This window comes from Misgurnus anguillicaudatus, chromosome 8 (assembly GCF_027580225.2).
Source record: "Misgurnus anguillicaudatus chromosome 8, ASM2758022v2, whole genome shotgun sequence".
Lineage (NCBI taxonomy): Eukaryota > Metazoa > Chordata > Actinopteri > Cypriniformes > Cobitidae > Misgurnus > Misgurnus anguillicaudatus.
The window spans coordinates 13,185,994-13,205,000 of NC_073344.2; the positions used below are offsets into that span (position 1 = coordinate 13,185,994).

Consider the following 19,007-nt stretch of genomic DNA (forward strand, 5'->3'; position numbering starts at 1 on the left):
TCTCATCTCACTAGCTCATCAGTATCATTACATCTGCTCATTATGTCTCCGAATGATTTTTTTTTGCAAATGATAAATTTGCTTCCAGAGGCACGTAAAACAAGCACGTGTTTTAAAGATAAGAAAGGGAAGCATATTACATCTAGTGCTTATGTGGATGATAAGGTTACAACTGTATCTAGTTGAAACTATATGGAAATGCTATGAGAGTAAAATATTGTTAACATATCACTATTAACTAATTGTGATGATAACAGTGCGATCAAACACACAGCAAAAAATGTTAATTTTAATGTTTAAATGTAGTCTCTTAAAGAGATTGAGAATCAGATTACCTGCTTGTCTTTTCTCCCTTATTCTGTTACGATCGTCCAAGTGGTTGTCTATTTACCTTAAATCATTTAAGAGAGAGGAAAACCCAAGCCCAAAATAGTGCAAGAGGCACATGCTGCGCACATTCATCTACTGATTCATATTATCAACTTATTTCCTGTAGTCTCTCTCTCTCTCTCTCTCTCTCTCTCTCTCTCTCTCTCTCTCTCTCTCTCTCTCTCTCTCTCTCTCTCTCTCTCTCTCTCTAATCAGGTTAAGAGGTTAAAGGCAATCTTCAAAATTTGTTGGCTTTGATCTGCCTGTGGCATTAACAGCAATGCCCACCAAATGATAAAATGTGTTTTTTATCCGTTTAAATTATTTGTTACACATCACCCTTTATATTGGGACGCCCATTACATGTCTGTCTGTTTGAAGCAAAGTGTTACTTTGTAAATGTGTGTGTTTAGTGTTTACGTTTGGTTTTGCACCTGTTTTACAGGAAGCACAGAGTCTGCTGCCTCTGTCCACATTTGCTGAGACAGCAGCGAGGACAATGCGGTTTTACACAGAAACACACACGAGCAGGCCGCCCCACATAGGCACCATCCCAGGCCGCTCGCACAGCCACCTGCAAGTGCATTTTTTTATACTCACTAAACCAACCCAGCCCATGTGTGTCCTCCGAAAAGCAAACAAATAAACATATTTTCTCCTCTGTTCCAGTAAATTTGCACGCTGACCTCACCGCACTCCTTACCATATGCCCAAATATGAGCAGATTCGTCTGTGCTTGTGTGTAAATGACATTTGACTGACACGGTGACATTCTGAACCAGGGCCAAACTGAGGAGACACAGAGCAAAGGGGGGTTTTCCGCTTGACTACTGCGTGGGTGGATGCAATGAAGTTACAATGTACTTACGTATTTAACCTGTTAATTAATCTAACCATTTTAGATTCTTTACACACAGTGAAGCAACCAAATTGAAATAAACCCCTCTTATCATGCCTAAGCATCCTGTCATAAAACAAGATTATTTTTATAACACAAATGTTTAACTTGTGCATCAAGGGCTAGAGGAAAGTTCTCAAAAAGAGGATTTAAAGTCCCAATGAAATCAAAACGGACAATTCCTAATTTTTTATGTAATATCGCACTGTTTATTAAATACAATTTATCCGTGTAAGTCATTATATTTTTAAAAATTAATTTGCCCTGATAAACTTCAAACAAAATCTGAAAATCTGCCCTTTTGCAGCAATCATTCTCTGATGACATCAGCTAAGCATCCGTTAACTCCGCCCCCTCCAACTTTCAGTCTGATGCCAGTTCTATTTTTTAATTAAACGCCTACTTTTCTTTATCCAATCCAAGCGCAGTGGAAAACACAAGCCACACCCACTATTTTTCTCGCATTATATTCTGTTTCACTCAGAAGTCAATCGTGACTTCCGGTTTACGGGGACTTTAAGATCTGAACGGCTTTGTTGAGTGTTTTGTAGTGATCCTGTAGCATTGCATTAGCAGCACAAAGGTCATATATTTCGGAAGTGGAACACACATACTGGTGAAAGTTTATAGCTTGTAAGGTATAGCTTGGATAAACGCGTCTGCCAAATGCGTGTGATGATCAGGTAATGATGGTGCTCCAGTGGCGTTGTGTCAGAATTGTATATTTACAGCTGAATGTCACATTGAGAACATACATTTTTCCACCCTAAAATGTATATGTAAAAGTAGAAAGATTAGAATGCAGAATGTGGATAAAAGAGTATATCAGTTCTTGGTCATTTACTGTTACAGTTCTCGGTAGGCAATACGTTCATCTTAACCAGAAAAACAAAAAAAGCTCAAAGGCAACACCCATGATGTCAATACATAACTCAGACGGAAATAGAAACAGACATACATCAGCTTTATCAAAAAGGCACCCAACCACACCTGATTTTGACCCCCTCATCCACTATAGCTTACTCAAAATGTAGACTGTTATGTTAAGTTTGCAAAATGCTTTATTTAACCATCACCCACTCCAGACTACTAAATCAGAAAGAACGGGACCTTTAAATACAGCTAAAAACATCAGGTAAATGTGGGCGCTTGCATTATTTTAGCTGAGCACTTTAGTTGCTATGATATTCCTGTACTTCTGTCGTGGATGATGCATCGGTTGGTTGTTGATGTGGTATTTGTCCCCCCTGCATATAGAAATGTGAGCAGCCCTACTTGCACCTGCCCTGAGCGAGATACAAATCGCGTTGGTGTGGCATGAGAGTCGGACGCTCTAACAAGGAGACAAGACGTCAGACTTAAAAAAAATAGTCTGTTTGATGACTTTTGAACTCATTTTTTGCTTTGCTGTGCCATCCTGGGAGTTCCCCTCAATTCTAATGACGATAGTTTCTGCTGTCTCATTCTCAGTGGTAATATTGCTTTAATTTGTTTTGAGACGGTCCTGTAAAATACAATGATATGGTGCTTGGAATACTTTTCATTTATTATTTAAGTGTTTTCTTGCTGAAATAGACTATGGTGCTTGTCGAAAATCCAGGCATGGATTAAAAAAGGATCATTACATAGTCTAGACGTGCTGGCACCTATTGTCACAGGAGCGCAAGGACTGACTGTAATACTCCATTTCTGATTTTACTGTTGTTTGCACTATTGCGTGGCAGCGTTTTTACTTATATTAAATAAAAAAAATTTAGGCCATTTATATGGCCGTTTAATGACTATTAATTATGGGGGAAATATTTTGTCCACACCTGGGATAATAAAATGTAATCATAGGCAGGGATACTGTATACAGGCCAGATAATCCCCCATCCCACCCAGCAAATCACACCCTGGGTGTAAATTTAAAAAGTAATTTAAAGTTAAAGGAATATTTCATTTTCTTAAAAGAAAAATCCAGATAATTTACTCACCACCATGTCATCCAAAATGTTGATGTCTTTCTTTGTTCAGTCGAGAAGAAATTATGTTTTTTGAGGAAAACATTGCAGGATTTTTCTCATTTTAATGGACTTTAATAGAGCCCAACATTTAATACTTAACTCAACACTTAACAGTTTTTTTCAACAGAGTTTCAAAGGAGTATAAACAATCCCAAACGAGGCATAAGGGTCTTATCTAGCGAAACAATTGCTGACACAAAGACATTAATTAGTATCAGTTGACATACAACAACGTAAGAACGGTCCTCTTTCAACACACTTGTAAACACTCGGGAAGAGTTTCGCGTTCGTCTTCTGTGACCTCTTGACGTCATGACGTATTGCGTAGGGTCACCTGGCGCATCACGACCAGATCTAGACGAGAAGTTGTGGTTTAAAAGTGGATATTTTTTATTTTTCTTGTCAAAAATGACAATCGTTTTGCTAGTTAAGACCCTTTTGCCTCGTTTGGGATCGTTTATAGTCATTTGAAACTCTGTTAAGTGTTGAGTTAAGTATTAAATGTTGGGCTCTATTAAAGTCCATTAAAATGAGAAAAATCCTGCAATGTTTTCCTCAAAAAACATAATTTCTTCTCGACTGAACAAAGAAAGACATCAACATTTTGGACGACATGGTGGTGAGTAAATTATCTGGATTTTTCTTTTAAAAAAATGGAATATTCCTTTAATGGACCTCAGAGAACATTATAAAATTGATCCAGTTCGTGACATCTTTAACCAAAACATTTTAATTTAGGGATTTTCACATTTTAAAATCCTATTTCAATCCTATTCAACCTATTTCATTGATAAACAATGTTATTTTGTGTATTTGGTATAATACAATGTGTTCTTTTCCACATACCGTACATTTTTGTAGCTCAAGATGTCACTCTCTTCCTGAAACGCACAGATTTAAAAATCTCTGTCTCCCTGATTGGACAGCTAATCTGTACGTTGTGATTGGCCTGAATACCTCTGACGTCAGCCGGAAATGTGATGCTCCTTACCATGTTTAAAAGATTCGGTTGCTGACAGGAGTTAACTTACAGGCTGTGAGCAAGGAGGATTTATGATAATGCCGGTCTTCTCTACATCACCAATCCCAGGAAGTAAACTGTTGCCCACAATCCGTGTTTTTGTTGTAGTCCAAGAATAGAGACTTATGTTAGAGACTCGCGTCATCGTTTACTTTGGGGTTTGTACCTTTTGCATATCGTTAACATGTACTTATTACACACCAACGGAAATGTAAAATCGTGAATCGGACAATAGGTACTCTTTAAACAATACTCTTGAAATAAAAGGATCTAATGTGTCTTCAAAGGTTGTTCATTGAGATCATAAATGTCCAAAATAGCAAAAAATCTCCAAGAACTGAAAATTCATACAGTTGACAATATGATCTACTATTCAAACATGCTTGAAAGCCTGCCATGTGATAGACATGCCTGAATTGATAACAATTTTGGATAGGGATGGTTTAAAGACTTCCTGAGCACCAAGCTGTCAGTCTTCAGTGACCTCGGTTCAGTTCCTGGCTCTCTCCTTTCCCTTCCCGAGTTTGGGGTAATAGCGCCCATCTTCTTTATGGCACAGTGTACCTCTTATCTCCCCTCGCCTGTGTTACAACGGCAATCAACCTTCAGTCTACTAACGATCGCCCTGTGACTGTGCAACCTGATAAACTCAGTTTTCTCTCGATTCTTTTACACACGGATACTCACCACAATGAAGCCAAGACCCTAATGCCACCAGAAAAACATGTCTGTTTTGAATTAGATATCTGTGAGGTGCTCTGTAGATTAGGAGATGTCTGCTATATACAGCACTAGGCCTACTGCTTCAGCTAAACATCTTACACATCACTGACCATTTAATAAACATAAAAGCAGTCTGAGGACAGGCTGTGGCAATACAGCTGTGGTTTTTGCACATTTTTAGAAATTATATTTGCATCATGAACTGAATATATGGAAGTTAATAGAGAACGTTTTATAAAAGAAAAATGGGGTCAGTGCTGTAAAAAAACATGTTGTTTTATGCTGTTGTAAATGTCTGGCTTTTTGGTTTTGTGGAAAGTGAAATGAGAATCATTTTAATCATTTTAGCTTATGTACCAGTTTGTTCTGCATCGAAATACAGGTTATATCCACATTTGGATAACATGACACTTGAATATTGATCAAAAGGTCTGTTTTCACATAAATGTATCCTCACATATTTTCTTCAAAGGTCTATTTTCACATTAATGTATCCTCACATATACAAACATTAACTTATCAACATTTTTATAAAACCAAAAATAAACATGTTACCTTTTTGGTCTACCATCAATCATGTTTACCCTTTCGTTTAAACAGCTTTGTCCTCTTATCAAAAGAGTGGTTTTGTAATAACTTTACATTTTATAAGTTGCAAAACAGAATCACACCAAATAAGCACAGGCCATTTATATTAATATGTGCAATATCGCCATCTAGTGATCATACAAATAAACCACAAGAAAAAATTGCCTTACTATAAAAATGTTTTTACATTTATGCAAATTATGATCAAATAATAAAATCTGGCTGTATATCAAAGTTTAACTACTATATTGTATAATGTAAAAACGTAAAATAATATGCAAAGATGTATTTTATATGTGATATACAGTGCTTTGAAAAAGTCTTAGGCCACCAAATTAGATTTGTTGTTTTTGCAAAGTTATAGTGATCATATATAATTTCTTTAATAAAATACATCCAGAAAATACAGGAAATGTTTATTTAGTATTAAAAACTGTATAAAAATTTAAACTGATGTGTCAGGTTTTTAGGATAAATTCCCCTCCCTTTTGAGCAATAGCAGGGAACTGCAGGATCTCTTAAACCTAAATAAAATTAAATTCTAATTTTTAAAAAATTGTCTTTTTACTTCATTCTGCTCAAAAACACTCAAGAGACAATGCCTAAATAAGACACTTAGTCCTGAATTTTTTTTTTTTTACATTTTTACTGTTTTTTTGTTTGTATCATAATAAAATAGATTGAAAAATAAATATGGATAGACATTAAAACTTCTAAAACAAGTTTGGTGGTGGTGGCGGCCTAAGACTTTTGCACAGTACTGTATATGTGTATATATGTATATTATTTGTTATTGTGAATTTAAAACATCCAGATTATATAATGTGATCATAAAGCCTACAACTAGTTATTTATGTTTGGATAATAACATAAATAAATAACAAGAACAGGTCATATATTTTAACAATCAGTGAAATACAGTACGTTCTTTATAAAATATGACATTTTCCTCAGAACTTGATGTATCTGTTCTTGAGTAAAGCAGTAAATAATTTAATAGGATTAATAGGAAGAAAATGGGGTGTGATTTGTTTAGACATGTTTAAGAAAAAAACTTCAATTATAACATTTTTTAATATCTTTATATGTCTTAAAAGACTAAAATAAATTTATATCAACAAGTTGTTTGACTGATGCATACACTAGATTTTATCGTGCTGTGAGGCTATGGGAATGATATGTAATGTTTAAAAAATGCAATGTAATCTTTTACTGCAGGTACAATTTCAGTTGTATACACCCTTTAAAAAAAAAAGGTGCTTAAAAGATTTTTAGAGTGATGCCAGAAGAAGCATTTTTGGTTCTATAAAGAACCATTCGGTCAAAGGTTCTTTAAAGAACTATTAAAAGATCCAAGAACCACCTTTCTTACCCCTTTTAATAATCTGAGGAACCTTGTTTCACCACAAAGAACCTTTTGTGAAACAGGTTCTTATGTATTTTTTTTGTTCTTCTATGGCATCGTGATGCACCTTTATTTTAAAGAGTTTATGCAACAGAAATTGTCCAAGGTACCTTGAGAGGTATCCTCCATTATTTGACAAAAAACTTCAAATACAACAACTCAAAAACAAAAAGCTAAACATTTCACATATCTTTGGAAAGCTGGAATTCTTGTGATTCGAATAATGTAAACCGTTTTAAGATACAGTCAACACAGCATGTACAATTCGTGTCCTTTTTAGGCATTTTTTTTTAGCCTTTTTCAGGAATTTTAAGGGGTTAAAAATTGCACTAAAAATTGGAATAAATTAAAAAAATTTATATCAAGTATAAAAGACTCATGTTCTTGACTCGAAAGATGACAAATATATTTTAGGAAAAAAGGATTTAACGAGTTTTTAATAATTATAAATTAATCTAACTTTGGTTTAAAAAATATTCCTGAAAGAATTAAGACCATATAAAAGTACCATAAAACTATTCAGTAATATAAGTATTAATATTTATATTATTACTTTAAGGTGGGCTCTTATCTGAAATGCAGTGGGTAATACAATTTTTATTAAATATAATTTCTCTACAATTTGAGTTATTATAAAATCTTTCCTTTATTCCATATTAAATAAAATATTATGATCTAGTCTTTATCATCATAGTCAGTTAATGCTCTCGTTACTTTGGGTACATATACTTCATATATCAAAAGTTCCCCTATATTTCAGAAAAAACAAAACAACGTTTATTATTATATTCTTTTATTGATTTGTAAAACATTTGACCAATATTACATGAAATCATGAACATGAATTTGCAATACTTTATAATGAAAAAGAAAATCTAAAGAAAAACAGAGGCAATTTCAACCATTGAGTTGTATGAATGGTATTATTCAAGAGGTTTTGTCCTGGTGAGCAGGCAAACTAACGTAAGCCTGTAAACAGCTAGCAGTTGTATTGCAGTTTTCGTTCCGGTACTAAGCACTCAAAGAGACAGTTCACTCAAAAAATAAACATTTTGTCATTATATTAAAATTTAAAATTTTGTCTGAAGAGCCACAATGGTTACAAACTCTTTCACTGCCTTTTACTCTTTTCTTTTAAGTATAATTCATTGGCCAAGAAACATAAAAATAATACTAAACATTAAGTTGACTGATAGCGCTATATATTTAATATTATTATTATTATTAATAAACCAATAAAAAAAATTTTGTCATCGTGATTTTTTTGGCCATGACAGTTGTGTAGTGTAAGTCTGATTTGGTGACAGCCCTACTTCAGATAATTTAATATAAATTGGCGTATACAAATCATGTGGAGCATCCTTTTAAAGTAGCACTGTAAACCGAAACTTTCTAAAAATATCTGCATTTTGGTTCTAAAGAACAGAATAAAGTTTAGTAAAAAAATGACAAAATGTTCATTTTTGGGTGAACTATTCCCTTTAAGAGCCATTTATCACCACCAACTTGCGATCTCCCGTCTTTTGGTGCCAAGACAGAAGAGATGAGGTAAAGAGCACGTCTCGAACTCTTTCCCTTTCTTACGGGTGCGTCTGTCATCCATCGTGTAAATTTTAGGATTGACCTGGCTTGAGGTATCGACGGTAGAGGAATTATTTTATTTGTATGAGGTAACATTTGAGCTAGTGTGTTTTGCAGAGCACGAAAGATGACAAACGAACACCGTTAAAAAGAGATAGAGAGCGAGGTCACGCTCTGTCATGGTTACGTTCATTTGTGTAAATATTTTTGCGGAGCAGCAAAATCCAACCGAGCAGTCAGAATGAATGGGGAGGGGCCTGAGGAGGGGCCAACCAATCCCAGCAGCAACTGAACACTGTCAATCATGGAAGTGACCACGCCTTAAACAGTTCAGCTTTCTTGTGAACGCGCATGTGTGTGAGTCTGTAGGTCTGTGTACGTAAATGTTCGTGCCGAAGAAAGCTACGGATACAAAGACCGTACACGGAGAAAATAATAACAGTTTTAAAAGAAACAAAAGCTGTTAAGGCGTCTTCGTTGTTAAGTGAGATTCATTACATGAGGTACTGTGTTGTCCGTGTGAGCCACTGCACAGCAATAAATACAAACATGAATCATAAAAAAATACAAATCAAATGTGTCCGTTCCCCAGAGAGGTAGTTTGTTATGGTTACATTTTGGACTCCGAAAAGAGACCAACATCATTTTCATCACTGTCTTTCTCATGTCTCACCATAATTATCATGCAACGGTTTACACGTTGTCTTGCTTTGTCTGATCTGTGTTTATGCTGAGAATTGCAGGGATATCATCAAAAAAATATATATTTTAGCACTAAATCAGAACAAAACAAGTAAGTCTGTATAATTTCTAGATAAAGACTTAAAGGAAGATTTCATCATCTCCAGTTTTAAAATCGAATCAACGCCCCTCATTCCACAAAGAACTGAGCAGCTTAGTATAGAGAAAAGGCATGAAGACAAAATAGACAGTCAGAAGAGCAAAAAAAAAGAGAGTAATTATATATAAATTTATATTTATATATAATTACCTACACCGGGCAGAAAGTTCGCATACTTTCCTACATATTGCGCATACTTATCCAAACAAACAAACAAACATACATAACATCTGCCCTGTGCGCCACCTGTACACTAATACCAGAATATCAAAACTAGTCTACAAGAAAATATTTTAATTTTTTTAATTTTTCAAAGAAGTAATACTCATAGATATATATATATATATCAAACCTTCCATATCATTAAATCTTAAGTGCCATGACTAAGTTATTTATTAGTAATAACAAGTGTGTACTGAGGAAATGATAGCTAACCTACTCGCGTACTTTCTCCTTCACTCGCACACAAACACACGCAAACAATCCATCTCAGCCCGGGCCAAATATACAATGCCCGGTAAATATATGCTATACGTCTCTCCGTTTGCTTTTTCAACGCTCGCAACCACAGACACACGCACTGATCTGGCCCTACCGAGCGAGAGCAGTTTCCAGGTAGTTAAATTCAGCCTACGTGATCGATAAATCACCCGACCCGGTTCCAACACGAAACGAACGACAATCTTCATTACTCCCATACCACAGAAAAGTTTTCCTAATGACCCTGAGCCCTGACAGAGAAGTAGATTAAAAGCGTACAAATCAGACATATTAGCCCTCCTCCACATCTATTATACACAGTGAAGCAAAAGACATCGATCCCTAGAAACACCCTACAAGACCAAAAAATGCATAAGTTAAAGATAAATTACAATTAACTGTGAGGCCAAGCTAAGGCAGTTGTGTTTGGTTCGGCTGACGTAAAACAGGCAGTGGATATTGGGAAAATACTGCGTCCAAAGACATGCATTAAAGTCTATACTATAGCCGTCTTTGCGGTAGGTGACCCTTATAATGTTGTGTGTTATACAGCACTCAGATGATACTTTGAAGAAGTACAAGCCTGTGCCAACAAATATGGATAAAACGCAGGTGCCATGTAACACTGGAGATACAGATGATAAACGACAAGAAATCATATTATGTGCTATTTAAAGACACCTTAAAGCGACAGAAAAAGCTTGAATATTTTATACAAAGCAATTTGAACAACAGGTTTGGATCATATTTTCGCATTGCATTTGAGGACTTCCTTATGATTTCGACTAAAAATGTCCCTTGGTTATTTTTTGTGTTCGCCCCCTGATTATACCTTCATCATGCTGTTTGCAGATGTGAAACAAAGTACATAAAAAACTAAATTAAATGAGTCTTAGTCTTAACTGGGTCAAACCTGTGAGCTCAAGGTAACTTAAAAAAAAAAATGAATAATGGAATGCAAGAGGACAAAAAAACATGACCCATGGAGAAATCCACCTATAGCACACTATAGGATTTACAACATTGGAGGTAAAACTCTTAATTAACCATTATTCCAATTCCTATACGTTCGATTTAACACGTAGCTAAAATTGTAATATCTTACGCTTACATATTCGTTAATATGCTTACATGGGTAGCTAGGGCTGCAGGGTCACCCTCGGCTATATCCACCAAGTAAGCTTTTATCAAACTGTATTTACACTTATTCGAGAAAGTACGAATATAGTTATATTTACAGGATAGCTGTGTGATAAATGCTAATGCGGCACTGGCCACTTTTTGTACAGGCGTAAGGGTAAATGCCCAATCAAAGCGCAGGCAAATAACAGTAAAGACAGCCATTGCTTCGGCAACAACCTGGGATGGAGAGGAGAGGGGGCGGAGCTGCCGTTTAACTGGTTAAGTGGCTAGGCGAGGGGCGGGTTAGTGTTGCGTGCCTGCATTAGTACTTTCGACACTGCGTTTAAAGGCAGGAGGTGAAGAAAGGAGGTGGACAGCGCTGTTGGGGAAGCATGCGGGACCACGCACACACACACATTCATCCTGTAAAGGGCTACACATGCAGTGTAATACTGTTGGCGATACAGTAAGGTATACTGTACTCGGATGCCACAGTGAAAAATACAGATTTTTGCGTTAAAAAAATATGTGTCGCTCCCTAGCCATACTGTAAATTATATGCAGGCCCATTAAGCGTCCGGTATTTACAGTTACGCACATGTTTGGCCGTAAAATAATTTGGCTAATCTGACGATGCTTTCGGGGTACTAATTGCTCTCAAACTCTATTTAACACAATTTATCATGTTTAAAGCCATGGTAGAGATTTACCCCCAATACCAAAAAGTGAGAAATAAGCCTGCGCATTCCATCAGGGCCTAAAAATGAGGAAAACGCTCACGCACGCACCCTTTGAGTCGTCCTGAAAACTGTGGATGTATGTTTTAAAGTGATTGTCCGTACATTCACTCAACTCTCGCTACGCCCCATGGGTCATGGCACCTGACCCACGCATCTTGACCCGACTCGGATGCGATTGTTAGGTGACCTGTCCGCCGAAGACCTCCAACACGAGCGGTGTCAGCTGCATGCTGTGTTCGGGCTGGAAGGAGAGGGAGCGGTACTGTTTCGAATGCTCTTCGTTCAGGCTGCGGAGGTCTGCCAGCTTTTGAATCATCTTGGCGTAGAGCAGATGGCCCCCTGGGTGATTGGCGCGGATGTACGCCTGCAGGACTTCAGACACTCGGTCTTGCAGCACCTCCACGCGCTCGTGGTCCTGCACCCCGGGCCGGTCTATGATCACAGAAACACAGACGAAATTAGATTCTTGACCGGCGCTCAAAGTCTGTGAAAATGTGGCCACGTTTGTTGAAAGCCGATTTAATCGACTCAATGGAAGCATGGAGTTTATTTATTTTTTCCGGATGCAGAACTTTACACTGGACCAGGAACCAATCGGTTGCTCTAGACCGAATGCGGAGTGGAAAATAGAAAAACCTGAAGTGTGGCTGGAGGGGAGTGTACAGAGGACAGACCCTGACCTGGTGACAGCAAGCAGATAGCCATCAGCAGCACATGTTCCTCTTCGTGTAGGTTGAGCTTTTTCAATCCCACCTGAAACTTCACCAGAGGCTCCAGCAGCTCCAGAGTATGACCAGCTGCAAATCCCAGACACACATAAAAACAAGATGATTTCATTAAGCATGATTAACAGAGAAGCCATTTATGTTAGTTACAAAAAACTACAGAGAGAGAGAGAGAGAGAGAGAAAGAGCGAGCAAGAGAGAACACCTTGGCTTATTTTCACCTTAATGTTCATTACTATTGTGTCATTGCATGCCTCTTGTATTATTTATAATGCTTGGCAATATTGTACATGACACAATCCTGCCAATAAAGTTACTTTTAATTGAAAAGAGAGAGAGAGAGAGAGAGAGAGAGAGAGAGATTTGTTTTGCTTTATTTCAATGTGCGATGTGTAATATCTGCGGCACTAAACAAAATTGCAAAAGTTAGTTGCCAAAGAGGTTTCCCAACTACTACTCCCTTCCCAGTAGGTCAGTTCCACCCTATAAACACACCACTAGTTGAGACACGATGAGAGACTAAATGTTTTCATAGTGTCAAAAAACCCCAGTGGCTACGTTTACACGGACACCTTTTGCCTTCATCGGAATTAAATCATTTGTTTAAATCAGCGTTTACATGAACACGTGATAATGTGCATGTTTTAGAGCTGCAAGTAACGTTTATTTTCCTAATCGATTAATCGGACGATTATTTTTTTTCGCTTAATCGACTAATCGGATAAAATATAAAAATTTACTTAATTCAGGGGCGTTTTGCACCAATTTTTTTAAGGGGGAACAGTGTGCACAGCTCACAAAAATGTGTGCATACACAGACATCAAACAAAATATTAAAGAGCTGTCAGTCTTTTCCATTACATTTCTAACAATTTTAGCGCCCCTGCCTTCATGCAAAAACCTCCAAAATAAATGTGTTGACTAACTTTTATATCAAATACTATTCAATCGGAATAATGACATATTGGTATCATATTTACATCAGAAATTACATGTTTTATTTATTTAAGTTTTTATAAATTACTTGTTTGATTGTGTCATTAATGCATTTCGCACAACAACTGCATTATCCTATAAAAATTAATGTCATTTTAAATGCATAAAGTATATAAACAACGAAAATGACATAAGCTATAGCCACGTGATTGATTTAAATGTTCAATAATGATAAAAAAAGTAGATAAAATTATTAGAGGAACGCATTATTGCATCAAATTTTACCTCATATGTAAGCATGTGTGATTCCGCACCCCCGTGAACGCTGGCGAACTTTGGCATTGTACCAAGATGAATATAGAAATCTACTAATATAACACATTTTAAACCAAACATTTTCTACACAGAGAAGGTTAACTGCACATTACCGTACTGGGGTTTGGAAATGTTGTGAGTGTTTCCTACACATTTTAATTCCAATGATAGCAAAATGCAACAGCAAACAGCCTGTAAGCGCGCGCAAACGCTAATGACATCTGCGACTGCGCTGTCTGCAGCGCCTGCGGCCAGAATAAAGTAATGTAACATGATCAAAACGGCGAAAATCTCTGAAAAGTGTCAAGGATGCAGCACAGAATAGATAATATTGTGCATATTAAACAGATCAAAAGACAAATAACAGATTAATGGACGCTTCTTTGATTTTGAGGTTGCATGCGAAATCCATTTGGCTAAAAAAACAAAAAAAAACAAGGGGGCACGGGCCCCCTTCAGTTAGAATGGGCATGATGCCTCTGACTTAAATTCACCGAAGTTCAGATTTTTCAACTCGCACATTTCCTGCGGAAACGCTCAATTCGCGTGTACCGCCCCACAAACGGAGAGAAGGTTGTCACAGCTTTCATTGCATTAATAAAATGTGACTGACTTTGAGCAGGCAGCTCGCGCTGTATGAAGAAACAGCACCTGACGCGTGTGCATGTTGGCCGACGGTGGTGCGGGAGCATGTGACGTCACAGACTAACCAATCGATAATGAAATTAGTAACTTCATGTCACTTCCTTCAAACTTGCGTTCTTTGTGTCATTACGCCCATTCTACGTCATTGCACATGCGCATATGCTACACACTCCAGTCCAGTAGGTGGCGGAAATGCACCTTTAAGTGGGTTTGCCAACCGAAAAAAGAAAACAAGAAAAATATTGCACATGCGCGGAGCGTCCCAGTTTCAATCCGATCAAGTGTTTACATGTCCTTTTGAACGGATTACAAAAGATATAAACCCCCCTCTCAATCCGATTAGATTTTTAATCGGTTTGGCTCTTTTTATTCCGATTGAAGTGTTAACATGGAGCATTTTTGTTTGGATTAAACATTTACACCGATTACAATTGTCATTGTAAAGGCAGCTAGTGTTGAGTTCTTTTGTGCTGTTACTACTGTTGATCCAGCAGAGCTGTTACTGAGGTATAAAGCATGCCAGGCCAGTAGTTGGCGGTGTGTCACACGATGTCTGATCGCATAATATGTATGTGCAAGAATTACAAAAACGTCTAACCTGTTTTCAAGTTCAAGCGTACCTTTCGTCACATCGTTTACGCAGTATTTAAAGTCTGGTCCTCCACAGCTCCAGCTCATGTCTTCTAGACTAAAGGACTGGTTGGACCTTAACATGATCACTTCTATAGCACTAGACTTCAGCAGAGCAATCTGATCTTCAGCTGTTAGCTCCCTGAGACACACATGAACAGACAGAAAAAGACATTAGCGCTGGTACATGTTGGATGCTGTGAATGGCAGATGCAGAGGGTGCAGATAACATGACACTTCTATGGGTTACCATAGCAACATCCGGTCCATGATGTACATTATATGCATGTTTGAACATTATGAGGAAACTAGGAAATATGTATAGGGCCACCAAGGCAGGCAAGAAATAAGCTTTTTTTTTGCAAATTAAATAATGATTTTCAAGTCAACATAAGCATGTTGTGTAAAACATTAAACTTGTACCTGAACCCAGGAATCATCTTGGCAAAGCCGATGACTTTCTGAATGCTGTAGGAAACCAAATCAGCCAGGTGAGGAAGCATGGACAGATTGGTGCCATCATCTTCCTTTGACTCAGGACTGGAGCCCAAACCTTGCTCTTGATACATCATCAGCAGGTTACTTAGATTCATCTTGCGATCTCCTGATTCTACAGATGTGAAACAGAGGCAGTATATGAAGAGTTTGGTTCCAAAACGCGATAAACGCCATTTTTGAAAAAAATGAGTTACTGCCAAAATCAGTATTATATCAGGTCAGTAGTTAAAAGTAAATAATTAATTTTACGCAAAATCCAATACCCGCCGTGATATTCTGTCATCTTTTCTCCCTTTTTTCCCAAAATGCGACAAACGCCACTTCTCCTTTTTTACAGAACGCAATAAATCCATTTCTGATATTACAGCCCACCAGCCACGCAATGTAAACAAACATGGCGGCGTGCTGAGTACACGGAGTCCTAGTTTTCCTCATCTACTTTGTACTTCGTGATCAACAAACAAAACAAAATAATACTTTAATACCATTGCCAAACCTGTGATGGTTTTCTGTGACGGGAAAGAAACGTAAGCCATCAACAGCTAATAATTTCCGCGAGAGGCACTCGGTTGCTTGTTCTCCAGACAGCATCCAGCTTCTCATGCTAAAACATTGTGTTCTTAATATAACAAAGTAAGTGTTTTGGTTAATGCCATAAATGTTTATTTTTTAATCATTGTATAGCACTAGTCAACTAAATAAATATAAAATGGCAAAGATGAATGCACATTTATACATTGATTTAATAGATTTATAGCATTTTGAAATAAAAAACTGTCATGGATTTATTGCATTTTGTGGAAAAAAGAATTAGTTTTTATAATAAATCTTTGAAAATCAAGTTATGGATTTGAATTTTTTATGTTTTTATAACCTAAAGATGCTTTGTGAAAGTTTGTAACAGAAAATAGTGGTTTTCATCTTGTCACTTTCTTGGTATAGAAAACACGTTTTTACCGAAATTTGTCAAAATGGATTTATTGCGTTTTGGAACCAAACTCTTCATATATATATATAAAAATCAGTATACATAGACAGTATTCAGTAGTGACCAAAAGTGATGTCTGATGAAGGATTGCAATATTTGCTTTTAAAGGGTGATGAAACCCCGCTGTTTCAGCTCTAGTCTACCTCACTATCGTTTTGAAAAATGCAATTTAAATGGGCGAGAACGCTGTGAGAAGAACGGCAAGGAGTGGGCAGGGCACATAATACAATAGCCAATCTAGTGTAACAAATATTAATATTTACTAAGAATTAGTAATGCACCGATGTATCGGCCACCGATATTTATCGGCCGATTTTTGATGAATTTGAAACCATCGGCATATCGGCAATAGCACGAGAAAGGCCGATACCGATTGTTTATTAATTAACTGCATAAAGAAATCCATTATATGTAAAAAACTAGTTGATGTTGTTAATAAAATAAATGCTGAATAGCAAAAACCACCTTTGAAGGTTGTCATGCTGTCTTATTATATTTGTTTTAGCTTAATTTGTGCCTCTCTTATTATGTTGGTCAGTTGAATGTTAATTAGATCCAATCCATGTTCAGTAAAAATAATTTGATGCAGAAATAAATTAGCTAATAGACCAACTGTATAGTATTGTATACAAGTGTTTAATATCGGTATCGGCCAGAAGTTGTCTGTTTAAATCGGAATCGACCCAAAAAAATCCTATCGGTGCATCCCTACTAAGAATAGCATTATTACAGAAATACCAAATGAGTGGGATGTTTCCCAAACAAGTAAAGCTGAAGTAGTTGCCAAAAAAAGAGTGTAACATGAATATGGTTTGGATTTTAAAAATCTGATAAAAGAACAGAACTGATATTAAATATATAAACTAAGGCTGTCAATTAATTTTTTTATGCATTATGAGATTAATTAACTGAATTAATTGCAATTAATCAAATATTTGCTGTAAAATGATGCAAAATTCAAAGACCTTGCATCATTGTAACACAATTAAAAATGGCTTAGGTTCATATTTGCTTTACTTTAAAATACTTTACACAGCACACTTGTCCAACTTATTCTCTATTTTTTAAAGGAAAACCCCACGTTTTTCAATATTTTACTATGTTCGTACCTCAACTTACACGAATTAACACATAACTATCTTTTTTCAATGCGTGCACTTCATCTTTGTACAGCGTGTCGTGAATGTGCCAGCATTTAGCCCAGCCCCACTCATTCCCTAGGATCCGAACAGGGACGAACCCAAAAGCCACCAAACACCTCCATGCTTTCCCCATTCAAAGACCGTTACATGAGTAGCCACACGAGTATGCATGGTGGCACAAAATAAAATGTGGCGACCCTTAAAACGGATAAAAAATAAGAACTATGTTATATGCCGGAAGAGCACTTAATTTGCAATACAATATAGTTCTCATTTTTTATCCGCTTAAAACATCGGCAGGTTCCATTTTGTGCAACCATTCCCACTCGTGTAACCACTCATGTAATGCTGCATTCACACCAGCCACGGTAGAGGCGTCAAGCGTGAGTGATTTCAATGTTAAGTCAATGTGAAGACGCGTTGACGTCTCGCTGCGCGAATGAGGCGTTTAGTGTACCGTAAACGCGATTCACCTCATTCGTGAGTCTAGTTCGCGCGAATGGTGCAAATTGAGCGTTGCTGCGGCAAACGCGCCGCTATAACGAATCAGGAGCTTGCTCTAGTAGTAAAGTGATTACAGGATGCAAGCGGAGTCACAGAAGCCCCCTTTCATGACGCAAATTTCCACGTGAATGTCTCGATGACTAGAATTACACGCGCGAATAAAGCGAGTAAACTCAAAATGTTCAAGCAGCAAACTAGATGCGGTACACGTGAATTTGACGCCTCAAACGCGGCTGGTGTAAACCCACGGTAACAGTCTTCAAATAGAGAAAACATGGAAATGCTTGGTGGCTTCCAAACCCATCCCTGTCTGGATCCCAAGGAACGAATGGCGCCAGGCAACATGCCAACACATTCACCACACGCTGCACAAAGATGTACACAATGAAAAAAAGATATGTATGTAATAATTCCCTTAAGTTGAGGTAAGAACATAGTAAAATTTGGAAAAAATTGTATTTTCCTTTAATTGTTCGCAGAGACATGCAAACTGAAGTTTTGTTCCATTGCTGTCTAAGTTCAAATTTGATAAACGCCATTCAGGAGGCTTGGATTTTGTTCTATTGCGCCGATAGTAGGAAATTCCCATATATTGGAATTTTCATAGGGATACAAGGGGCCAATATTAATTCATATAAATTTATCATTATCTGATTTTTATAAACACAATAAAACTAAACTAATTAAGTAATTAATCACACTTAGTAAACATGGTGAAGTGGTAACCATAAAACCAATTTATAGAAAGGACAACAGTTAGGATTATATATAGCAACTGATATATAAATAACAAATTATAAACAACTTGTTGCTTCCAGGATGAGTTATATATACATGTGTATATGCGTGC

General features: G+C 36.9%; 1 protein-coding gene across 4 annotated transcripts in view; it reads right to left on the reverse strand.

Moving 5' to 3' along the window:
- Positions 1–7,786: 7,786 nt before the first annotated feature.
- vdrb (vitamin D receptor b) overlaps positions 7,787–19,007 on the reverse strand; it is a 34,542-nt gene continuing 23,321 nt past the window's right edge. For all 4 annotated transcript variants that reach the window (XM_055212453.2, XM_055212454.2, XM_055212456.2 and 1 more), the window contains exons 6-9: positions 15,449–15,635; positions 15,016–15,167; positions 12,455–12,571; positions 7,787–12,206 (exon numbers count right to left, since the gene is read on the reverse strand). In XM_055212453.2, coding sequence (XP_055068428.2) covers positions 11,953–12,206; positions 12,455–12,571; positions 15,016–15,167; positions 15,449–15,635 — 710 coding nt within the window. In that variant the 3' untranslated portion in view covers positions 7,787–11,952. The remainder of the gene's footprint in view (positions 12,207–12,454; positions 12,572–15,015; positions 15,168–15,448; positions 15,636–19,007) is intronic.